Raw genomic sequence first — 19,785 nt, 5'->3', positions numbered from 1 at the left:
GCATACGTCGCTTGGTCGTAGACGACGCAAGAACGAATTGGCTTAGCTCACTTGTCGTTGGAAAGTGAGTGCTGCACAATCGCAAGTCCGCTGCCATCAAAAGTGCAATTCTGACACCCAGCGTCTTCACTAGTACACCGTTCAGTGTCGACTCTTATACCATTTTTAATAGCATTGTCCACTTTGACTAGTTACGTATCGTCGTCAGCCTCACACTTTTAAAATGTGTCTACTAGAGAGAGGTTTCCACACCCTTATAAGGAATGTTTTGTTCTACTCTGTAACTGATGTGGGATTTCATAATCTACCCCCCTTGGAGGCTCAATGTCACAACCTAACTATGAAGATAGTAGGTTATGACCCTCACGTTGCGATAAAAGAAGCAACAAGCCTCAAGTGGCACTATCCGGTCACGTGAGGGCCTAGACGAGTGCCATGATGCGACTGATGAGAAGAGTAAATGTAGGACCGTGACACTCAGCGTCTTCACTGGCACACTACTTGATGTTTAACTCTAATACCATTTGTAATGAGTCAAGTCCACCGCTAGTAGATATTGTGAGATCCCACTTCGGTTAGAGAGGAGAACAAAACATTCCTTATAAGAGTGTGAAAACCTCTCCCTAACAAACACGTTTTAAAATCGTGAGACAAGACGGTGATACGTAACAGGCCAAATTAGACAATATCTGCTAGCGGTGAGCTTGAAACAACACTAGTTGGAGTAGGGTTAGATTCTCTCGGTAGGCTTAAGCTGGTACAATTAGTATCAGAGTCAGACATTAAACGATGTGTCAGTAAGTACGCTAAGATACATAGAAGATGAGAAACTTTTTCCTCTTGGAACTCGATCTCTATGAATTTCACCCAAAATAAAATGGACAATTTTACGAGATGACGTTCCATTTCTATCTTTGTTCGTGGACGTCTCTATCTCCTTGATATTTTTTAAATGAGTTTTTAGTTTTTTTTAAAACTATTATTAAAAACTCGAAAGCATAATTTTATTTTATTATTATTAATAATTTTATTTTAAGTATGTCGTCAGGTTCGAAACCGCGGCTCGTTTATTTTATTATTTTATTTATTATTTTAATTGGTTTTTTATCTACACAAAATATAAAGTTGTCTGTTCTTCAAATTATTAATTTAATTGTTCTCAATATTTTAATCCTATTATTATTTATATTATTTATTTTAAAAATATCCTATTCAAAAGATAATATTGGAAAGTGGGGTTGCATTTACAATAATGCCCCTAAAAAAAAGGTTATAGGTAACCGTCCACGGTTAGTATTGTCCTCTTTAAAACACGGGTTAGAGAGATGTTTACATGCCTTTATAATAAATATTTCGTTCTCCTCTCCAACCCGATGTAGGATCTCACAATCTACCCTCGGGAGAGGTTTCTACGCGCCTTATAAAGAGATATTTCGTTCCCCTCTCCAACCGATGTGCGATCTCACAATCCACCCCCTCTTGGGGTCCAACGTCCTCGCTGACACACAACCCAGTGTCTGATTCTGATACCATTGTTTCCTTTCTGCTTCCTTTCACAATTTTAAAACGCGTTTGCTAGGGAGAGGTTTCCACATTGTAGATAATGATTTGTTCTCCTCTTCAACCGATGTAGGATCTCACATTATCGGTTCGACGATGCAAGGTGCTCGTAGGCAAAGAAGGAGTACCTCCTTACAAATAGGGTCGTGTGATCTAACCCGATAATAGTGCAACTTTTCACACTTTTAGAGAACTTCCCGCAATCAAGGAGATGAAAAACGAAAGCAATTAACTGCTAATTTTTAAATTAGTAATTAAGTTATTTATATTTCCAAATATTGTTTAGGGGTATTTAAAAGATATATATTTTAATATTGGTAATACAACATACGTCATATCACTAAATATGTTTATTAGTTTATCGATGATAAATATATGTTATTGATAGGCACAAAAATGACGTATTAGTGATAAACGTCAACGANAAAAAAAAAAAAAAAAAAAAAAAGTCCTAATTTAAAACTCTCAAATTTTATTTTTTACTAGTCAATTTTGGTCAAATCAAATAATCCAAAATTAAGTGTCGACCCGAATCCATCGATTATTGGGCTTGTCCAAACTCGGCCCATCAAAAAATGGGCCGAAGGTGAGGGTATAGTTGGAATATGAAGATACTTGCTCTCTTAAATCGTTTTACAATTAATATATATATATATATATATGTATGTATATCTATATCTATATATATATAAATATATATATATATATATATATTTATATATATATAGATATATGTATATGTATGTATGTATATGTATATGTATATAGCCCAAATTATGTGCTCGGGTTGGGGGCTCCTTCTCCTTTCCCTTCTTCACACTCCGGTTCATATTGTTGAAATATAATATTTTGAGAATATATTGGTTATAAAATATATCTTTAGATTTGATTTATAGTATATTTTATTTTATTCTCAATATTTAATTAGTTTATATTTTCCTTAGGGAGGTATTAGTTGCTGACTTGTATCATTTTTAAAGCTTATGAATATTAATAACAATACACACATTCGAATTAATTCTATTTATATTTCTCATTCTTAACAGAAATCTTTAATCAAGGAAAGAACAAGATCCATTTTGTATCATATCTAAGGGATTCTTCCGGATGATTATTATCAATTTTTCTGTTCGTGAGGATCATAACAGAGCGTCTCATATTTCTAATAAGCTATGAAATAAATCAGAATCATTCTCACACACAATCGTTTAAAATATTATTTTAGTCATCATTTAAAAGTCGTTCATATATATACGCACACATTGATAGTAGTAGTGAGTGAGGACAAATAATGTTATGTGTTGTCATACTCCATTACTTTGATTTTGGATACTAAACGAGTTTAACACGCAATTAAGGTAGAATTTGGGGGAAATTAGTATACATTTAAGTTGAAGATTTATATAATATTTTATATTTTAAATAATTTTCAAGTTTGGAATATTAAAATATAGTGATTTGAATGAGAAGAGTAATTTTTGTGATTGTAAAATATTTTAATCTTTTCCACGTCGGATATTCATGTTAAAAAGAGGAGGAAGTAAAAAATAAAATAAAATAAAATAAAAAGAATTTTAAAAAGGTAAAAGTGATGTCAAACAACAAGAGAAAGCTTTGCCTTTAATAATCAAATATCATTCAGTTTCCACATTCACACCGTCTCCGAACTGCTCTATTCTGTTTACGCCGTCGTCGTCGTCGTCTTCGAGGTCATCGTCCTCGATCAGCCACCGGTCAAACGGCGCACATTCCGTCTTGTGTTGCAATTTCCAGTCCAGAGCTTGGCAACCTCGTGAGCAATAGTTTACATTACCACAAACCGAGCACCGCCGGAACTCATGAAGCCGAGTCTCTGGCCTTCCACAGCCACTATTCGAGCAGAGTCTCAAACCTTCAGCGATAAATCCACGGCCAGAAGTGAACCAATCTCTTAAAAATTGATTCGCCGGATGAACCTCCGGCGCCGGAATGTTGTAGCCGAAATCACTAAGAAGCGATCCGCTGGAATCCGTCGTGGTAGGGCGGTCGACGGAGCAGTTGAGACGGCGGAGAGAGGAGTTTGTTATCGACGCGAGCTCACGCGCGTTGGCTTCGATTAAGAGACGACGTCCCTCGGACGCGTTTTGAGCGACGCCGTAACCGTCTTGAAGACAGTGACCTAGTTCGCGAAGCGCATCGATATGACCGAGACAAGCGGCTCGTCCGCACAAAGCTACACCTGCACGAAGATTCTTGTCGCTCTTTGAACCACCGCTTCCATTAAACTGTACGATTGCGAGTGAGTAAAGCGCCAACGGATGAGATTTAATCGCGGCCTTCGCCATTAACGAAGCTCCATTTCCTCTGTTCTTCATACAATAAAATTCGACCTACAAAAAACGAAATCAGCAAACAAATCATAACCGAATCTGAAATTACAGAGAGAGAAAAATCAATCGATTATACGGACCATTCCTAGCGTGTAGCACGCTTCAACATTACCGGCAGAAACGCACAATTTCAGGAATCGATGAGTCGATTCGCACCAGTTTTTAATTCGGATTTCAAATGCTTTAGGTCCGGCTTTCGATAGCACCATCGGATGCAGAGCCAATCGATTGAACCTCTTACATCTATGATTCGTCTCACGAACATCAAATGAAAATCACAACAGAAACAGAAATTAAAGAAACCACAAGTTACGCGATTCTTACGTCAACATAACATTGACGAGATCTGAAGGAGAAGAAGCGTTGGCGCTAAGTTTGCCGAGGAGGAGGACGAGTAAATCATCCGGCAAATCGTCGAAGAGATCATGAATCCCGGCGGCGGTGGTGGTCGAAGTTCTCCTTCTTTTGTTGCACACCATTCCAGAGTGTAATAGATTGTTCGTCGTTGTGGCCTTCACCTTGAAAATGGAACCGTCATGAAAGGACTGCAAGCGATTGAGGTCCGTTAATGGAGGATTAATGGAAGCCAGATTTGGATCGTAGTTAGAGCATGAAGTGATCTCAAAATGAATCGGGTGCGTTAAATTTATATCTCTAGCGAACCAGCAACGGTGGGGAAGTGTCCAGACAGATTTAGATGGGTCCCACGGTTCGAGCCAGTCAGCTTCTAAATAAATACAAATTTTTAATTAATTAATTAATTAATCAGCTTAGTAAGACCGTAATCCTATGTTTTGTATGTAAAGTTTGACCGAGTAAGAGTGTAAAACTCAACCTCATTTTTCAATTCCTAAATATTTAAATAAAAATTACTTATTGTCTTTATTTTTTTTTATAACATATTATATTAATATTGTAATATCATACTCTTATATTACATTGTTAACCTCGGTTACAACGGTAAAATATTTTAAATATTAGTAAGGTAGGATTGGATTCGGTTAGATTGAGTTGTAAACTTTATTTTCGTATTGGCTGAGTTGACCTAACAAAAAAAAGTTACAATTTTTTTTTATTTTCTAAAAATTGAACACACCCGAGCAGATATTGTCCTCTTTGGGCCTTCCCTCAAGACTTTAAAATGGTGTTTTGTTCTCGTCCCCAACCAATGTGGGATATCACAATCAACCCCTCTTTGGGGCCAGCGTCCTCGCTGGCACTTGTTCCCCAGCATTCTTACTGGCACATCGCCTCATGTCTACCCCCCTTCGGAGAATAACGAGAAGACTGACACATCGTCCGGTGTCTACCTCTGATACCATTTGTAATGGCCCAAGCACATCGCTAGTAAATATTGTCCTTTTTGGGCTTTCCCTTAAGAGCTTCTCCTCCAGACTTTAAAACGCGTCTGCTAGGTGGGCCAACTGAGTTAGTTAGATATTTAAAGCTCTCCCTATCGTGAATAGAATGAATAGTGAGAAAGACTTTTTCAAATTCTCTCAAATTGATCGAGAATTTCATCATCTGGTATGTGGGCCGACCGAGTTAGTCAAGCAGGGCATTAGGGTAGATCCAATTCATTGGCAAATGAAAAATCGATCATTTTAACCCGAGGCAAAAATGCGGCCGTAAATGGAAATTTGGCGATATAATAATTAATAAAAATAAAATTCAAAACATAGTTCATAGATTTTTTATTTTTAAGGAAATATAGTTGATAAATTGGCTAACAAAAAGAGAATGATTAAAGAAATGTCATGATACACGTGGCTTGACTGTCTAATTTTTCTATTTGTAAAATTAAATTAAAAGAAAAAACATTATTTTTTAAATATTATAATTGAGTAAAATTCAGGTAAATAGTCTATAACAAACCATAAATATAAAATCAAGACATGTTTTAAAATTGTGAAGCTGACGACAATATGTAACGAGCTAAAATGGATAATATCTGTTGGCGATGGGGCACGGGTTGATATAGTGACATTAGAACCAGATTCTGTTGTACCAGTGAGGAAACTAGGCTTCTAAAGGGAGTAGATTGTGAGATCCCACGTAAGTTGAAGCTATTACAGTAGGTTCCGAGCAGTGTGCCAACGAGGACGATGAGCCTCTAAGGAGGTAGATTGTGAGATCCCACATGGGTTAGAGCTGTTACAGTGGTATGTATTAGAGCCAAGTTTCAAACCGTATGCCAACGAGGACGTTGGCCCTTTGGGGTAGAAATTTATTAAAATTAGTTTAAATAATAATAATATTTAAAAATATATAGAAATTTTCTAAATGAGAGATATTTATGTAGGGACATTATAATATTATTATTTTATTAAACGAGCTGAATTATTGGAATTTTAAAGCAATGGATAAGGCTCTTGAAAAAAATATGTGGAAGTTGGTGGCTCATCCCATNAAAAAAAAAAAAAAAAAAAAAAAAAAAAAAAAAAAAAAAAAAAAAAAAAAAAAAAAGATATTTAAAGAAAAAAAAGTATGGGAAATATTGTAAACTCTTTATTTATTTATTATTTAATTAAAAATATTATAATATCACTATTATTATAATATTTAATGCTTATAATATATGCCGATGGATCGTGCTGTGACTTGAAATATGGATATTTGAGTTTTATTAGATTATAGTTGTTAATGGGAACATGTATCGTGGATAAATAAAAAATTTTAAAAGTGAACAACTCGACCACCTAATAGGAAATGCTATTCGAGTGATTCGACTTACCAACTTAGCAAACTCGAAAGTTCGAGTTGGTCTAAAATTTTTATGACACCCGAGTAAATGAATGGTATATAGATGAACCGAAACCACATCTGAATGAGAGTAGTTGTAAGGATAGGATAGCTATGAAATGAAAGTTACTACCTATACTGACAAGATGCACCTTCATTTTCGATGGATTAATCAGAGGAATTTTAGAGTTAAATGTGTTTTGCTTGGAACAATTGTATGTTGAGTATCCTCTGAGAGTTTTCTCAGAGGACAAAACACGTTGGAATGATTCATGTTGGTCTGTGGGGGACAAAACATGTTGGAATGATTCATGTTAGTCTGTGGGGATAATTTTTACTTGTAATTTGACTATGTCATAGGAGAATACCGAGACCATCTAGCTTTGGAATTTGGTAATTTGAAAAAGAAGCAAGAAGGGAAGACTGAATGTGAACATGGACAAAGGGTCGAGAATTATTACACGAAATTCGTTTGACCCATATGTACCCCCTTCCTCCAAGCATCCCCTTGGCCATCATATATATTAACATATTCTTAGAGGAGGTTGAATTTGACCCATAATTTAATTTTAAATTCAAAAGGCTAAGTCTTTCTTGCCTTGTAATAAAATAAATCTAAATATCTATGTTGAAGTATTATATGAACCACGAATGGACAAAATACATCTCTACCGTCTGAAACGGCCCACCGGATAGATATTGTCTTCTCTAGACTTTCCCTTACAAACTTCCCCTCAGGGCGTTATAATGGATAAAGGTTTCAACACCCTTATACGGCCCACCGGATAGATATTGTCTTCTCTAGACTTTCCCTTACAAACTTCCCCTCAGGGCGTTATAATGGATAAAGGTTTCAACACCCTTATAAATGATGTTTTGTTCTCCTCCCTAACCAATGTGAGATATCGCAATCCACCCGCGCTTCAGGGCTTAGTATCCTCGCTGGCAATCGTTCTTTTCTCCAATCGGTGTAGGACCTGTACCAAATCCACTCCCCTTCGAGGCTCAACGTTCTTACTGGCACAACGTCTCGTGTCTACCCCCCATTTGGGGAATAGCCTCCTCGCTGACATATCATCCGGTGTCTGGCTCTGATACCATTTGAAACGGTCCAGGCCCACCGCTAGCAGATATTGTTCTTTTTGGACTTTCCCTTACGGGCTTCCCCTAAAGAATTTAAAACGTGTCTGCTAGAGAAAGGTTTCACACCCTTATAAAGGGTGTTTCGTTCTCCTCTTCAACTAATGTGGGAAATAACCGGTAGTGCCTTAAATCACGTTTGAGAGCAATATTTTAGAAAACGTGAGCTAGGAAATACTTTGAAAATAATTTGACAGAAAACAATGTTATAAGCTAAAAACAAGTAGACAACAACAATGACTTTGATAACATATAACTCGGATAGGAAGAACTGACAACTAGTCATATCCCCGTATAGTACATTTTAGGACATTTTAGCCTTGACGAGTGTAAACATGATTTTGGTGAACCGTCGTACACCCTCGTATTAACACTACATGTAAAAGGAGTTTGAAACAGGCATGCATATATGGATAACACGTCCTGGACAATCATGACTGGGACATCCGACATGTGGCCATAGACAACCGCTTTGGACAAGTTTGGCCATGACATCACTCGATCTCGACTCGGTTGACGAAATTTAAGCAAAGAGGCTAAAATAAAATAATATTAGAGACTAAAGGCTCCCATAGACACAAAGGAAAACTAAGCTATACGTTACAAACAACCAAAGTTATAAGTATTTAAAAAGTGGAGGCTTCCATTATGGGTTGTGAACTTATAATTCAAAGTCCACGTCTTTAGCTTAGAGCCTTCAACTTGGATAATATTAAATTTAGTCAAATTATTCCACCCCATATCATAGTCTAAACTTAGGGGCTATATTAGATGGGATTAAAATGGATTCAAAATCAAATATTAGTTAATTTTTTTCTTAAATTATAGAAGGACAAATTGTATAATCTAATGGTTTATATATATATATATATATATATATATATATATATATATATATATTTATTTATTTATTTATTTATTTATGTATTTAATTTTATAATTATATTGTTTGGTTATTTATTTTCTAATAATAATATATATATATTTTTTTAAAAAAACTACGAGGGACCTTCTTGGTCCTCCAGTTGAGCTAAAAAGACCTAAAATCAATCCCATGAAACAGGGAAGTTTCATAGGGTCTTTTTGTCTAGGTACAAGTAGTCCACATGTTTATTTCACCGAGCCTCTCTTCGAGATAGTGTCTAGATTGTTACGTCTTTCGTGCGGGTCGGAACTTACCCGACAAGAAATTTTGCTACCTTAGAACTATTATAGTTATGATCGCCTTTCACTAGGGTTTCGGTCATCGACTCTCCTATCATTAGGTCACCAACTTCCTCTTCTGACACTGACCGGTGTTAGCCTCCATACATAGTCTTAATTAAATGTTTGAAAATAAATGAATAGATGTTTTACAAATGATAATATTTTATTTTTATTAAAAACAAAAATTTGATAACGACTCGAACAACCCAAACTAACTAAACCCAAAAACTTTATAATTGGATTGTGTTGGATTCATTATTTATAAAATTGTCTCGATTATTACTCTACGGAGCGAATGCCATTTTTGTAATAAATGTGTACATATGGGGTTATTTTTGTAAAATTGTTAGGATAAAACCCAATAAAAAGCCCACTAGACTACTACGGGTTGGATCTACAGAAGGCCCAATTCCTTATTGGGCCTAAATTGCAGCCCAAAAGTACCCAACTTTTGATCACTACTGGAAGTTGGAACAATTCTGAACAGGAAGCCGATCTGGGCAGCACGCCGGAATCTTTGAACACATTACTTCGGATTGGCAGATTGTGGTAAGGAAAATCCATTGCCGAATCGGAATTAAGAGGATACCATCTAAATCTTAGAGTTTGTTGACTTTTTGGACTTGGGATTTCTGTATAGAAGACAGACAATTAGGAGATCCTTCTGAGAGAGAGCGAGAGGGAGCAGAAATGGAGGTGGAATTGAAAGAGATGCAGGACGATCTCGAATCCCTGAAGCAGTCGCTAACCGATGTGTCTCTTCGAGGTTCCGTTGATAAGGTATTTCTGCTTTTCAGTTCTGAATCAATTTTTTTTTATCCTGAACAATTATACTTCTGTTCTTGTTTTTTTTTTTTTTTTTTTTTAACCTGAGTCATTTGATTGTAGAATTCTTTCTGTACGAGGTTGATCCTGTTTTTCTTGATGTGTTCTTGTGAAGTTCATATTTGACTACATTCTCATTGTAATGAGAAATGATCTTTTTGATTTAATTTACGCATGAATCTGCATGTATGGTTTGCTTCTCTCGGTCTTAGAATTTTCATGAATATTTAGGCTTCTTTCACTATGAATCGATAATTGTGTAATTGTAATGAGTGTTTGATTACCGCTTTCGAAATTTCTAACGCTGAATGCAATTGCTCTCCGTCTATGTCGAATTCAGCTTCAATTGCATTTAGAACGTCTCACAAATCTTTCAAAGTCAGGACCAGTTCGCCGAACGAAAGTCAAGGTATTTGTTCTATGCCTCTGTCATCTTCTTGAAATTGCAGCTTATAACTATATTGATAACGTATGCATCAAACGAAATGGTGGCAGGACATGAGTGCTGAGGTGGTAGATAGCAACCCCTACAGTAGGCTTATGGCTCTTCAGAGGATGGGCATTGTAGAAAACTATGAAAGGATACGGGAGTTTTCTGTTGCCATAGTTGTCTGTACTTATCTCCTCTTTCTTTATCTGTTTTACTGCTCAATATTCTCTAGAATTTCAATTTTTAGAAGTTGGCGCACAGCGTTATGTATCTTCCCTCACATATTATGAAATATTTTTCACTGTGGATGTATTGAAAACACAAGTTCCTATCCATAATGAAACAACAAGCTGCTCTATGTGTTATTCATCTTTCAGTTTTTTTGTTTGTTTAATGCATGATGATGAATTGTTTTGTTATTTCATTCTTCACACAAAGGGAATTGGAGGTGTTGGAAGTGTTGCAGCTGAGATGTTGACGAGGTGCGGAATAGGTCGCTTGTTGTTATATGATTATGATAAAGTGGAGTTAGCCAACATGAATAGACTCTTCTTTCGCCCTGAGCAGGTAACCATTTCGGTTCATCGTCCCCCTTTCTCCCCCCAGGATCTTGTGTGGTTTAAGAATTAGGTTGCTTGCTCCTAGTTTTGATCTCTTCCTGAATTTAGTTGAATACCTGTATGCGCATTTACATTTTCATCTTACAATGCTCTTAAATGTTCTGGAATTTTCCTTTTAGTTGGTTAAGTTTTTACCCACTTATAAGGCACGGTTAACTATATAGTGGCTAGTTTGTTCACTAGCTTACCTTTCTTGAAATATTCTCAGGTTGGTATGACAAAAACTGATGCTGCAGTACAGACTCTTGTAGATATAAATCCCGATGTTGTACTTGAGGTTAGCTTTTTATACAAATGCTCTATTATTTGCACCTTCATTGATGAGTAACACCCACAGATGTCCATTTATAGTTTGTGCGTACGAACCAATTTTCTATGTAATTGACGCATAGTGAATGAAACTTTTATGTTTTTCCCCACTCTTACTTGTTCATGCTTTCATAAAGAATAGTTTTAAGGAAGTATATATCTTGCAACATTTAAATTTCTCTTCATTCTCACTTTAATTCACAATGTTTAAATTATGGAGAATATCTGGTCCATTTTGTTTGTTATTCCTCATTCTAATCAGTTCATCTTACTACAGAGCTATACGCTGAATATCACCACCGTGCAAGGTTTTGAAACTTTTATTTCAAGTTTGAGAAACAAATCATTCTCCCCAGCTAAAGAAGGCAGTGGAGTGGATCTTGTATTAAGTTGTGTTGATAATTATGAAGCAAGGATGGCTGTTAATCAGGTAAGTTTCTCCAGTATCTACATTGTTATATATGAATACATAAGTCTATTTACATTTACTTTGACATTGATATTTAAGATTTTGTACAGGCTTGCAATGAGCTAAATCAGATATGGATGGAATCTGGTACGCAAAAAATATTCTTATTTTGATCATTCACCTAGGATTTTTTTTTTTTATGCTTGGTCCTCCCTTTGTGCATTTATTTATATAGATTTCAGTAAATTTTTCTTGTAGCAAATTATGGACATATGGCTCATGCAATTGGTTTGGTTATATTTTCACCAGCTGACTACATAACACTCATAAATGGACGAACACCTAAAATCTTAAGTTTGATATATTGGTTAAGAACAAGGAATTGTATATTGATGTTGACAGAAATTTAGAGGTATAACACCCAAATTTATGAAAACATTCGTGGAATATTTTTTAAATGTCGGTGGTCGACAGATATTCAAGGAAAACTATAGAAATCTCAAAAATTGATAAGTTGTTTGAATTTAAGCTATGACTCACCATTATTATTTTATATTAATGTTGTTGATATTACAAAAGTGTTAAATGTGAACTAACAAGCACATCTGCTACCATTTTGGCAAGCCTAGCAGATATTTTATAAGCATATTATGCTAGCTTCGTAGTTCAAATCTAAATGGGGCATACTGGCAACCACTCATCTTTATATAATTATATTTTATACCAAAAGAAAGATATATAAAAAGAAATTTAAATTTTAAGTTTAGTCCTTCAATTTTTAAATTTTATGTCTACTAGGTCTTTGACCTATTATTATTATTTTTTTTAATTCACAAAACTCACAAAACTATTACTATTTGACAAAATTGAATTTTGTGTTGAATAGGAACATAACCTTTTTATCCGTGAATTTTCTAAAGTGATTAATAGGTTATGAACCTTTAGACACAAAATTTTGAAGGTTCGTGGCCCTATTAGACAATTTTAAGTTCAAGAACTTGAATGAAAAAATTGAAAGTTTGGGATGTATCAAATATGTTAGAGACTAAACTTATAATTTAACCTGAAAAGAAATTATTACATTACACATATATCTCTAAGAATTTAAAACTTGGAGATTTGTTTTGGTTTTTCTTACTTTGCACGTATATTCCTAAGATTCTACAAATTGGAGATTTGTTCAGGCGTTTCGGAGGACGCTGTTTCTGGTCATATTCAGTTGCTTATTCCTGGTGAAACTGCCTGTTTTGCTTGCGCACCTCCTCTGGTATTCCTCCTCTCTCTAACGAAGATCATGAATGTTTGGAGATTTCTCAATTTTATTATAGTAACTAGTTAAACCACATTTCTATTGTTTCTTAACTGCAATAACTTTATTTATGTGGTTCACGTGATGGAGTACTTTGTTATTTGTTCTTTGTTCTTGTTTTTCATTTTTCTGTATCCTTTCCGGATCATCTTTTTTTAAGTCATTGCTCGTTGGTGGAAGAGTTATTTATTTATTTTCTTTGTTCAGGTTGTAGCATCTGGCATAGACGAACGAACACTCAAACGAGAAGGGGTTTGTGCTGCATCTTTACCTACAACAATGGTAAGGATTTTTCTTGTCATGATATAATTCTTAATCTGTTTGTATTAACAGGGAAGCCTGAAGGCTGTTTCTGATTCTGTCAGGGGAGATGCAATCATCTCTCCTTTGAAACACATAATTCCTAGGTTTCTTTAAATAAACTATTTTCTAAAACCATCAATGAACTTGTTTACACGTTTAGCATTTAACAAGTAACAAAGGGGGAAATGTGCAATAATTATCTTTAAAAGAGAACTGCAAGAAGTGGCCTATTATCTTTAATACCCTAAGAAGGCAAAGGGGCATTATTCTTTTCCTCAAGAGGTGGTGCAAAATTTTCTTCCAATGAGGCATGAATAGGCGCCAAACTACAACCAACAGCTAAAATACCTCAAATGGGGCTTGATCAAGAAATTTTTTGTATAATTTTAAAAGCGCTTCAACCATAAGCTCTTCTTTCAAAGCATCTTTTAAATGCTATTCATGCAAAGAACTTCCAATAACTTCCTTGTAGAGAAAACCATAAACCTGTTTGCAGTGACATTTTTGTTTTAGGTCCAGATTATCTAGGCTGATCTGTTTTAAATACAGGGTATATTTTAGGACTTGTATTTGTATTTAGACATTACCATCATAGGTAAATCGCTTGTTAGCATACCAAATGTGTTTTAGGAGTCAAAAGCACTTGCAAACATTTTTTCATGTTCTTCGGTTTCATTCTAAAAGTTTTTTCAACAATTCGAAAAGCAGTTAAAATCTCAAATGTTTTTCGGGAAAGAACATAGTTATTGTTTTCTTCTTCCAAAATATCAGCCAGTAATTATATAAGGATGCTACTGTAAGTACCACTCTTGTTAGCTCTCCAAAACCCATTTTAAAATCATATGCTAGCTGTTTGCTGAGTAACTTTTTTTTCCCTTTCCTTTCCTTTTTCTTAAAGAAAGGCTTCTAAACTAATCGCCAGTATGTTTTACAACAATAAGTTAAACACTAGGTCTTACGTACAACTAGAAATCTTTCAAATAACGGAATAAAAAATAAAATACTCCTTTTGATTTCATGATTTGAGAGCCTTTCTCCATGGCATAATTCAAAATTGGCTAACGCTAACTAATGTTTCATATTCCTATCTATGGTTTCATTTTTTGTTATACTTTTCTAATTGTAAAAACTTATTTGATACTATTTTCAGGGAGTTGTTGCAGGCCTATTGGTGCAAAACACCCTCAAGTTTCTGCTAAAGTTTGGACACGTTTCTCCATACTTGGTGAGTATAACTTACTCCACTAATCTTTATTCATTCCAAAAGTTGTGATAACAAACGGACACCATATTAATAGGCATTTCACTTGACCAAATATGAACTAACCATTTAATCAACTAGAAAGCTAATTAACAATTTTATTGTTACGTCTGTAATTAATTTCCTAACTCAAAATAGCTTATGTTAGAGTTTAAGATGCAGCTGTGGAAAATACCTAAAACAGTCAAGGAACCCTTCTGAACAGAAATTCCACTTCTTCATGTGGGAAGACTCCAATAAAAGATTCTACGTTTAGTTCATTTAGTTTATAATATTTTCATTTGCAAGACTAGATGAAAGAAGTTGAAGGATTGAACGAACTGCACATTTATGATGATGCTATGGCAATGTCTTGTGCCAAATTTTCTTAGAAAAATCTAAAACCAAGTTAATATTTTTCTAAATGAGTTGACACCCTGAAAAAAATTGTATCAAGTATGTTTATGCTTGGTTTTTCTCCTTCGTCCTTTGTTCTTACTGATTATATTCATTGCAGGGATATAATTCTCTAAAAGACTACTTTCCGACCATGGAAATGAGGCCCAACCCTCAGTGTTCAAATGTGGCTTGTCTGGAAAGACAGGTAACTGTCAACTGTTGGATAAGTCAGCTAATGTCACAGTCTCTAAATTCCTTTTGATTGTGAATAATGTGGTGCAGAAGGAATACATTATTGCAAAACCTGCACGAGATGCTGCAGCTAAGGCAAAGATGGAAGCAGAAGCATTGACCGTTGAAGAAATCCCACTGCATGCTGATAATGAATGGAATATAAGGTGTTAGTTCTGATTCCTCACTCAAATATTGTTATTTTTATTTCCAATTTTAGATTAAATACAGTTGAGAATTCTAGTTAAAAAAAGTGACAGATTTTAAATTGAGGACCTGGTTTGAACAGATAAAATCTCTGAGTTTTGGTCTTGTCAGCGCAACCGTAATACATCAAGAATTGATGCAAAATTTTACAGATTATGGATACTTATTTTCGAAATTTAACGTTAGCTTAAGTGTCTATCATGATTCAACCTTTGGTGTCTTAGGTTAATAATTAACTGTTGATTTTTCAGTGTTGTTGATGATGTTGAGATCGAAATCATGGGAGCAACCAGTTCAGGTGATCTTTTGTCCGTTTATTTTTATTTCATATTTTGTTTCTGTTCTCTTTGCCTGGTCATCAGGCATCAGCTTTGTTTCACCTGGTTATTCCATTTGATATTGATCGTAGTATTTATAGGCTTAATTTTCCAAATCAAAAGCGCCAAATGATTATCAAATGGGGCCCAATATTTCAAATTGATATCACTTAGATTTGTTTTTCCTTGCAGATGCCCTTCCAGAAGGTCTAGTTCGCGAGCTTCCAAATGCAGATGAGCAGCATCCGCCTCCCACTGAATCTACGGCCCCTTTCTTGGATGACCTTGAAGATCTGAAGAGACAACTGGAGGCCCTTAATTCTTGATCTTCAAATTATGGTTAGCTCTCACTCTCGCTATCATTTGGTATCACCATTTCGCTCCCCTCTGCAAATTGAATGAGATTGATCCAGTCTAAGCTATAGTGTACAATTGCCCTCTAGGGGTTCAACAGACAACCCCCCAAAAGTGGGAAAAAAGACTATACATCAAAGAGTTACTGGATACTGACTGCTAACGCTTATACGCCAAAACATCTGGATTTCATTTTTATTTGTCTTAAATTTTGCTACTCAACTTGTAATATCAGTAGCCTGTCACTGAAAGCATCGACAGTTCGTCAAAACAAGCAATTCATCTTCCAACATTGTCAAAAAAGAAAGAAAATTTGAGTTCTGTCTCTGCATTTTTGGTTGTTCCTAATCCAAACCCGTGGAGGTATTTTTTTTAAATGAGAAATTGCATCGTTAAAAGTTTCAAGCTTTCGATCTTGATCTTGAAGAACGTGAATCGAAATATAGGCACTCGAAGGAAGGGGTTAATACTTTTCATGTATGAGGCTCTTCGAACTTGATCAAGATCTGATTTGACAGGGGTTGATGTTTCCTAACCTGCATTTACAATTTGAATGGCCAAATCAGTCGCTAGCAAGGGTGATAAACAGGCAACTTATTACATTTCTTCATAAAGTGATAAATCATTGATAATTTGAAGTTCAGAACGACGAACAGTAACAGAGCACGAGTAACAGAGCACGACTTACTTTTACGCCAGCCATTGATAGCAATTGGTGAGAAGCAATATAAGCAACAGAATTGTTCATCCTCTTCTCAATAAAATAAACAACTTCAGAGACGCCAGACTGCAACAAAGCCCACAATTAAGTCCAACTTAGTAAAAAAGAGCATGCAATAGTGTCTATATCAGAGGTCAAATATGGTTGTTTTGGGTAGTAAATGACATTTTCAAGGCAAACCTATATGCCATTTTCTTGATGAGTACTCAACCTGAATAATTACTTTTGCACATTCGTTACAAGGGAACATGGTCACATAGAGCCTCTGCAAAGATTACACAGAGCATCAAGCATTGATTAGCAGAGCATCAAGCAATGGGGATGGTGGTTATGAAGTAAAGCATTTAAATGTCTGTGAAGCATATAGCATTCATAAGCAGACAAGAAGTTTCAAAGAGATGTAGGGCAGGTGAAAGCAAAATACCTGTCCACTAGCCGAGGCATGATTTGTGTTTAAGATGGCATTGACTTCAGCGTGACAAACATAGCTACGAAACGGATGTTATTAAAGTCGAGAAGAACAAGATTGAGGGGTTGAAAAAAAGTGCAACTATTTTAGCATCAGAACCTATAATACAGAAGAATAGTTATAACAGCCAAAGCCCACTCCTAGCAAATATTGTTCACTTTGGTCCGTTACATATCGGCATCAGCCTCACGGTTTTAAACCGCGTTTGTTAGGAAGAGGTTTTCACATCCTTATAAGGAATGTTTCGTTTCTCTCTCCAACGAATGTGAGATCTCACAATCCACCCTCCTTGGGGGCCAACGTCCTCGCTGGCAGAGCGCCCGGTGTCTGACTCTAATATCACTTGTAACAATCAAAACCCACCGCAAGCAGATATTGTCTACTTTGGCCCATTACATATTGGCATGAGCCTCACAGTTTTAAACCACGTCTGTTAGGAAGAGGTTTACTCATCCTTGTAAGAAATGTTTTGTTCCCTCTCCAACCGACGTGGGATCTCACAATAACAAATTAAATGAAGTTACGAGGAAAGGCAAATTGCTCGACTTCTAGCAGACAATTTAATTTGACATAAAAGCTTACATATTCATGAACTTACGGATACTTTGTCTCCAAAGGATTGCCGGTTTTTGATTTCTGAACACATACGAAGAGGTACTGAGATGTTTGTTAATAAGTAGAGAACTCTGGTTGCCATAAGAAACTAACCTTTGCCCAAGGAAGCTTGTCGTCAGGGCATCCTCTCGGAAATCCATTATATCCTATGCCTATCACAGATGAATAAAATTGACTTCAAATGCTTGATTATGTAAACTGCATCAACTCAATAAGAAAAATGATCCTTTCATGTTTGTAACCTATGTTAGTGATGCAATGTGACTAGTGAATGTTTGATATTTGAGTTTTATGAGATTTTAGTTATTAATGTAAAATCTATTGTAGATGTAACAGTCTAAGTCCATCACTAGCAAATATTGTCCGCTTTAGCTCGTTACATATCGCTGTCAGCCTCACAATTTTTAAAACCTATCTATTAGGGAGAGATTTCCACACCCTTATAAGGAATGTTTCGTTCCCCCTCTCTAACCGATGTGGGATCTTACAATGCACCCCCCTTGGCGCCTAGCGTCCTCACTGACACACCATCCAGTGACTGACTCTAATATCATTGGTAACAGCTCAAGTCCACCACTAGCATATATTGTTCGTTTTGGTTCGTTACGTATCACCATCACCTCACGATTTTTAAACACGGTCTGTTAGGAGAGGTTTCCACACTCAAGTAGAATTNAAAAAAAAAAAAAAAAAAAAAAAAAAAAGAAACTCAACCCAACCCATCTCAAAAAGTAAGGTGTTGGGTTGGATTAGATTGTAGACTCTATTCGGGTTGCTCGGGTCACCAACCAAATCAACTCAAAATTTCGTGTTGGTCTAAAAGATTTCTCCAATCCAACCCAACCCAACCCAATCCAACCCGTGTATATCCCTATAATATAACATTGCAAATGTGTAGATTTCATCTCCAGAACACCTTATTGCAACACAAATACAGAAATGAAGAGAACAAATTCGAAATAGACAGGCATTACATATTCAATCAATGTGCCTTCGTGAGACAAGAAGAAAAAGAAAATTTGATCTCATTTCAAGCAGAAGAACATTTAAAAGTATTTTACTGAAGCTCACAATTACGAACATGGGCTATAACTTGTTAGAAACATTGATTCACATCACAACAAAGAAACCAACAAAACCAGGCGTATGAACCATGAAGCAAACTTACCAAGAATGACACCATTTTGACTAACCAGGCATGCACCAACCTACACCATAGAGCAGAAATTCAAACATAGAACAACATGAACAAATAAGAGGCCACAAGTTTTGATTGATACAAAAAGAACCCTCAGAGCATCCAACCATGTAGAAAGACTAATGGCATAACACGCTTAAACAGAGAAATTTAGATATGAAAATCATTGATGCCATCGTTTTCCTCTAACATAAACACCATTTCAGAAACAGATACGAAAATCCCAGACCATGAAAATCACCTGCCGATTGGGATCCTTCGATCTTTCCGCCGACAGGAATGCAATGGCCATGAAATAGTCATCCCATGACAAATACCTGCAAATAGTTCACACAATTCTAAAATGGGGAACTTCATAAATGGACTATAATTTATGATTTAGGAATAGAAATAAATAAAATCCTGAAGACTATAAACCCTAACAATGTTAGTGGGCTTAATCGGCGGCACAAAAGCAGAGATATGCAAAAACATGAAAGCAAACACATCATAAATGTTCTAACCCGTTGCGTTTGGAGGGATCAAAAGGACACTTCGAGTGCCCGTTGTTCAATGGAGCATCATTTCTCGACAAATCGAACTGAGATCGGTGCTTTTTAGGATTAAAGAAGAAGCGACAAGCAATGGCCGAAGCGACGGCACCGACAACGGCGGCTGTGGAGACGAGGGCAAGTTCGCGAGAATTCATGGTCCGAAAAGACTGGATCGGTAGCACCGCAACGCGACTGGTATTCTGCTGTGAGTTTCGCTCCCAAAAAAAGGCGGGAAATTCAGGAGAAGAAAACGCCTAATTTGGTGGTTTTTTATTCTGT

The 19,785-nt window shown here is 35.9% G+C and overlaps 3 protein-coding genes and 1 non-coding gene across 6 annotated transcripts; 1 reads left to right on the top strand and 3 right to left on the bottom strand.

Moving 5' to 3' along the window:
- Positions 1 to 3,101: 3,101 nt before the first annotated feature.
- LOC111802531 (F-box protein At5g50450) lies at positions 3,102 to 4,543 on the bottom strand. Its single transcript, XM_023686937.1, has 3 exons — positions 4,254 to 4,543; positions 4,010 to 4,172; positions 3,102 to 3,929 (listed from the first exon to the last, which is right to left on the bottom strand). The coding sequence occupies exons 1-3, from the start codon at positions 4,406 to 4,408 to the stop codon at positions 3,195 to 3,197; spliced, it is 1,053 nt and encodes a 350-aa protein (XP_023542705.1). The 5' UTR covers positions 4,409 to 4,543; the 3' UTR covers positions 3,102 to 3,194.
- Positions 4,544 to 9,480: 4,937 nt separating this feature from the next.
- Positions 9,481 to 16,291, top strand: LOC111802511 (ubiquitin-like modifier-activating enzyme 5). Its single transcript, XM_023686909.1, has 15 exons — positions 9,481 to 9,566; positions 9,658 to 9,797; positions 10,183 to 10,251; positions 10,338 to 10,451; positions 10,711 to 10,839; positions 11,101 to 11,169; positions 11,479 to 11,631; positions 11,721 to 11,757; positions 12,795 to 12,877; positions 13,127 to 13,201; positions 14,373 to 14,447; positions 14,980 to 15,066; positions 15,144 to 15,259; positions 15,551 to 15,597; positions 15,809 to 16,291. The coding sequence occupies exons 2-15, from the start codon at positions 9,708 to 9,710 to the stop codon at positions 15,940 to 15,942; spliced, it is 1,278 nt and encodes a 425-aa protein (XP_023542677.1). The 5' UTR covers positions 9,481 to 9,566; positions 9,658 to 9,707; the 3' UTR covers positions 15,943 to 16,291.
- Positions 13,193 to 13,315, bottom strand: LOC111802790. The gene has a single exon (XR_002816324.1). It is a non-coding gene; the product is annotated as a U6atac minor spliceosomal RNA (small nuclear RNA).
- On the bottom strand, positions 16,140 to 19,775 carry LOC111802576 (deoxycytidylate deaminase). Of its 3 annotated transcripts, XM_023686997.1 has the most exons (9): positions 19,477 to 19,769; positions 19,215 to 19,290; positions 18,944 to 18,983; positions 17,869 to 17,927; positions 17,759 to 17,796; positions 17,116 to 17,179; positions 16,903 to 16,956; positions 16,659 to 16,757; positions 16,140 to 16,506 (listed from the first exon to the last, which is right to left on the bottom strand). In XM_023686997.1, exons 1-9 carry the CDS (start codon positions 19,659 to 19,661, stop codon positions 16,444 to 16,446), a joined length of 678 nt encoding a protein of 225 aa, XP_023542765.1. In that variant the 5' UTR covers positions 19,662 to 19,769; the 3' UTR covers positions 16,140 to 16,443. The 3 variants fall into 3 exon arrangements, with proteins under 3 accessions (XP_023542765.1, XP_023542766.1, XP_023542768.1); XM_023686998.1 differs by lacking the exon at positions 16,140 to 16,506 and having other exon boundaries at positions 16,872 to 16,956; positions 19,477 to 19,775; XM_023687000.1 differs by lacking the exon at positions 16,140 to 16,506 and having other exon boundaries at positions 16,691 to 16,757; positions 16,857 to 16,956; positions 19,477 to 19,774.
- Positions 19,776 to 19,785: the final 10 nt, after the last annotated feature.

Source organism: Cucurbita pepo, chromosome LG09 (assembly GCF_002806865.2).
Source record: "Cucurbita pepo subsp. pepo cultivar mu-cu-16 chromosome LG09, ASM280686v2, whole genome shotgun sequence".
Lineage (NCBI taxonomy): Eukaryota > Viridiplantae > Streptophyta > Magnoliopsida > Cucurbitales > Cucurbitaceae > Cucurbita > Cucurbita pepo.
The sequence above is the reverse complement of the archived record's forward strand: the minus strand, read 5'-3'. Positions and strand labels throughout refer to the sequence as shown.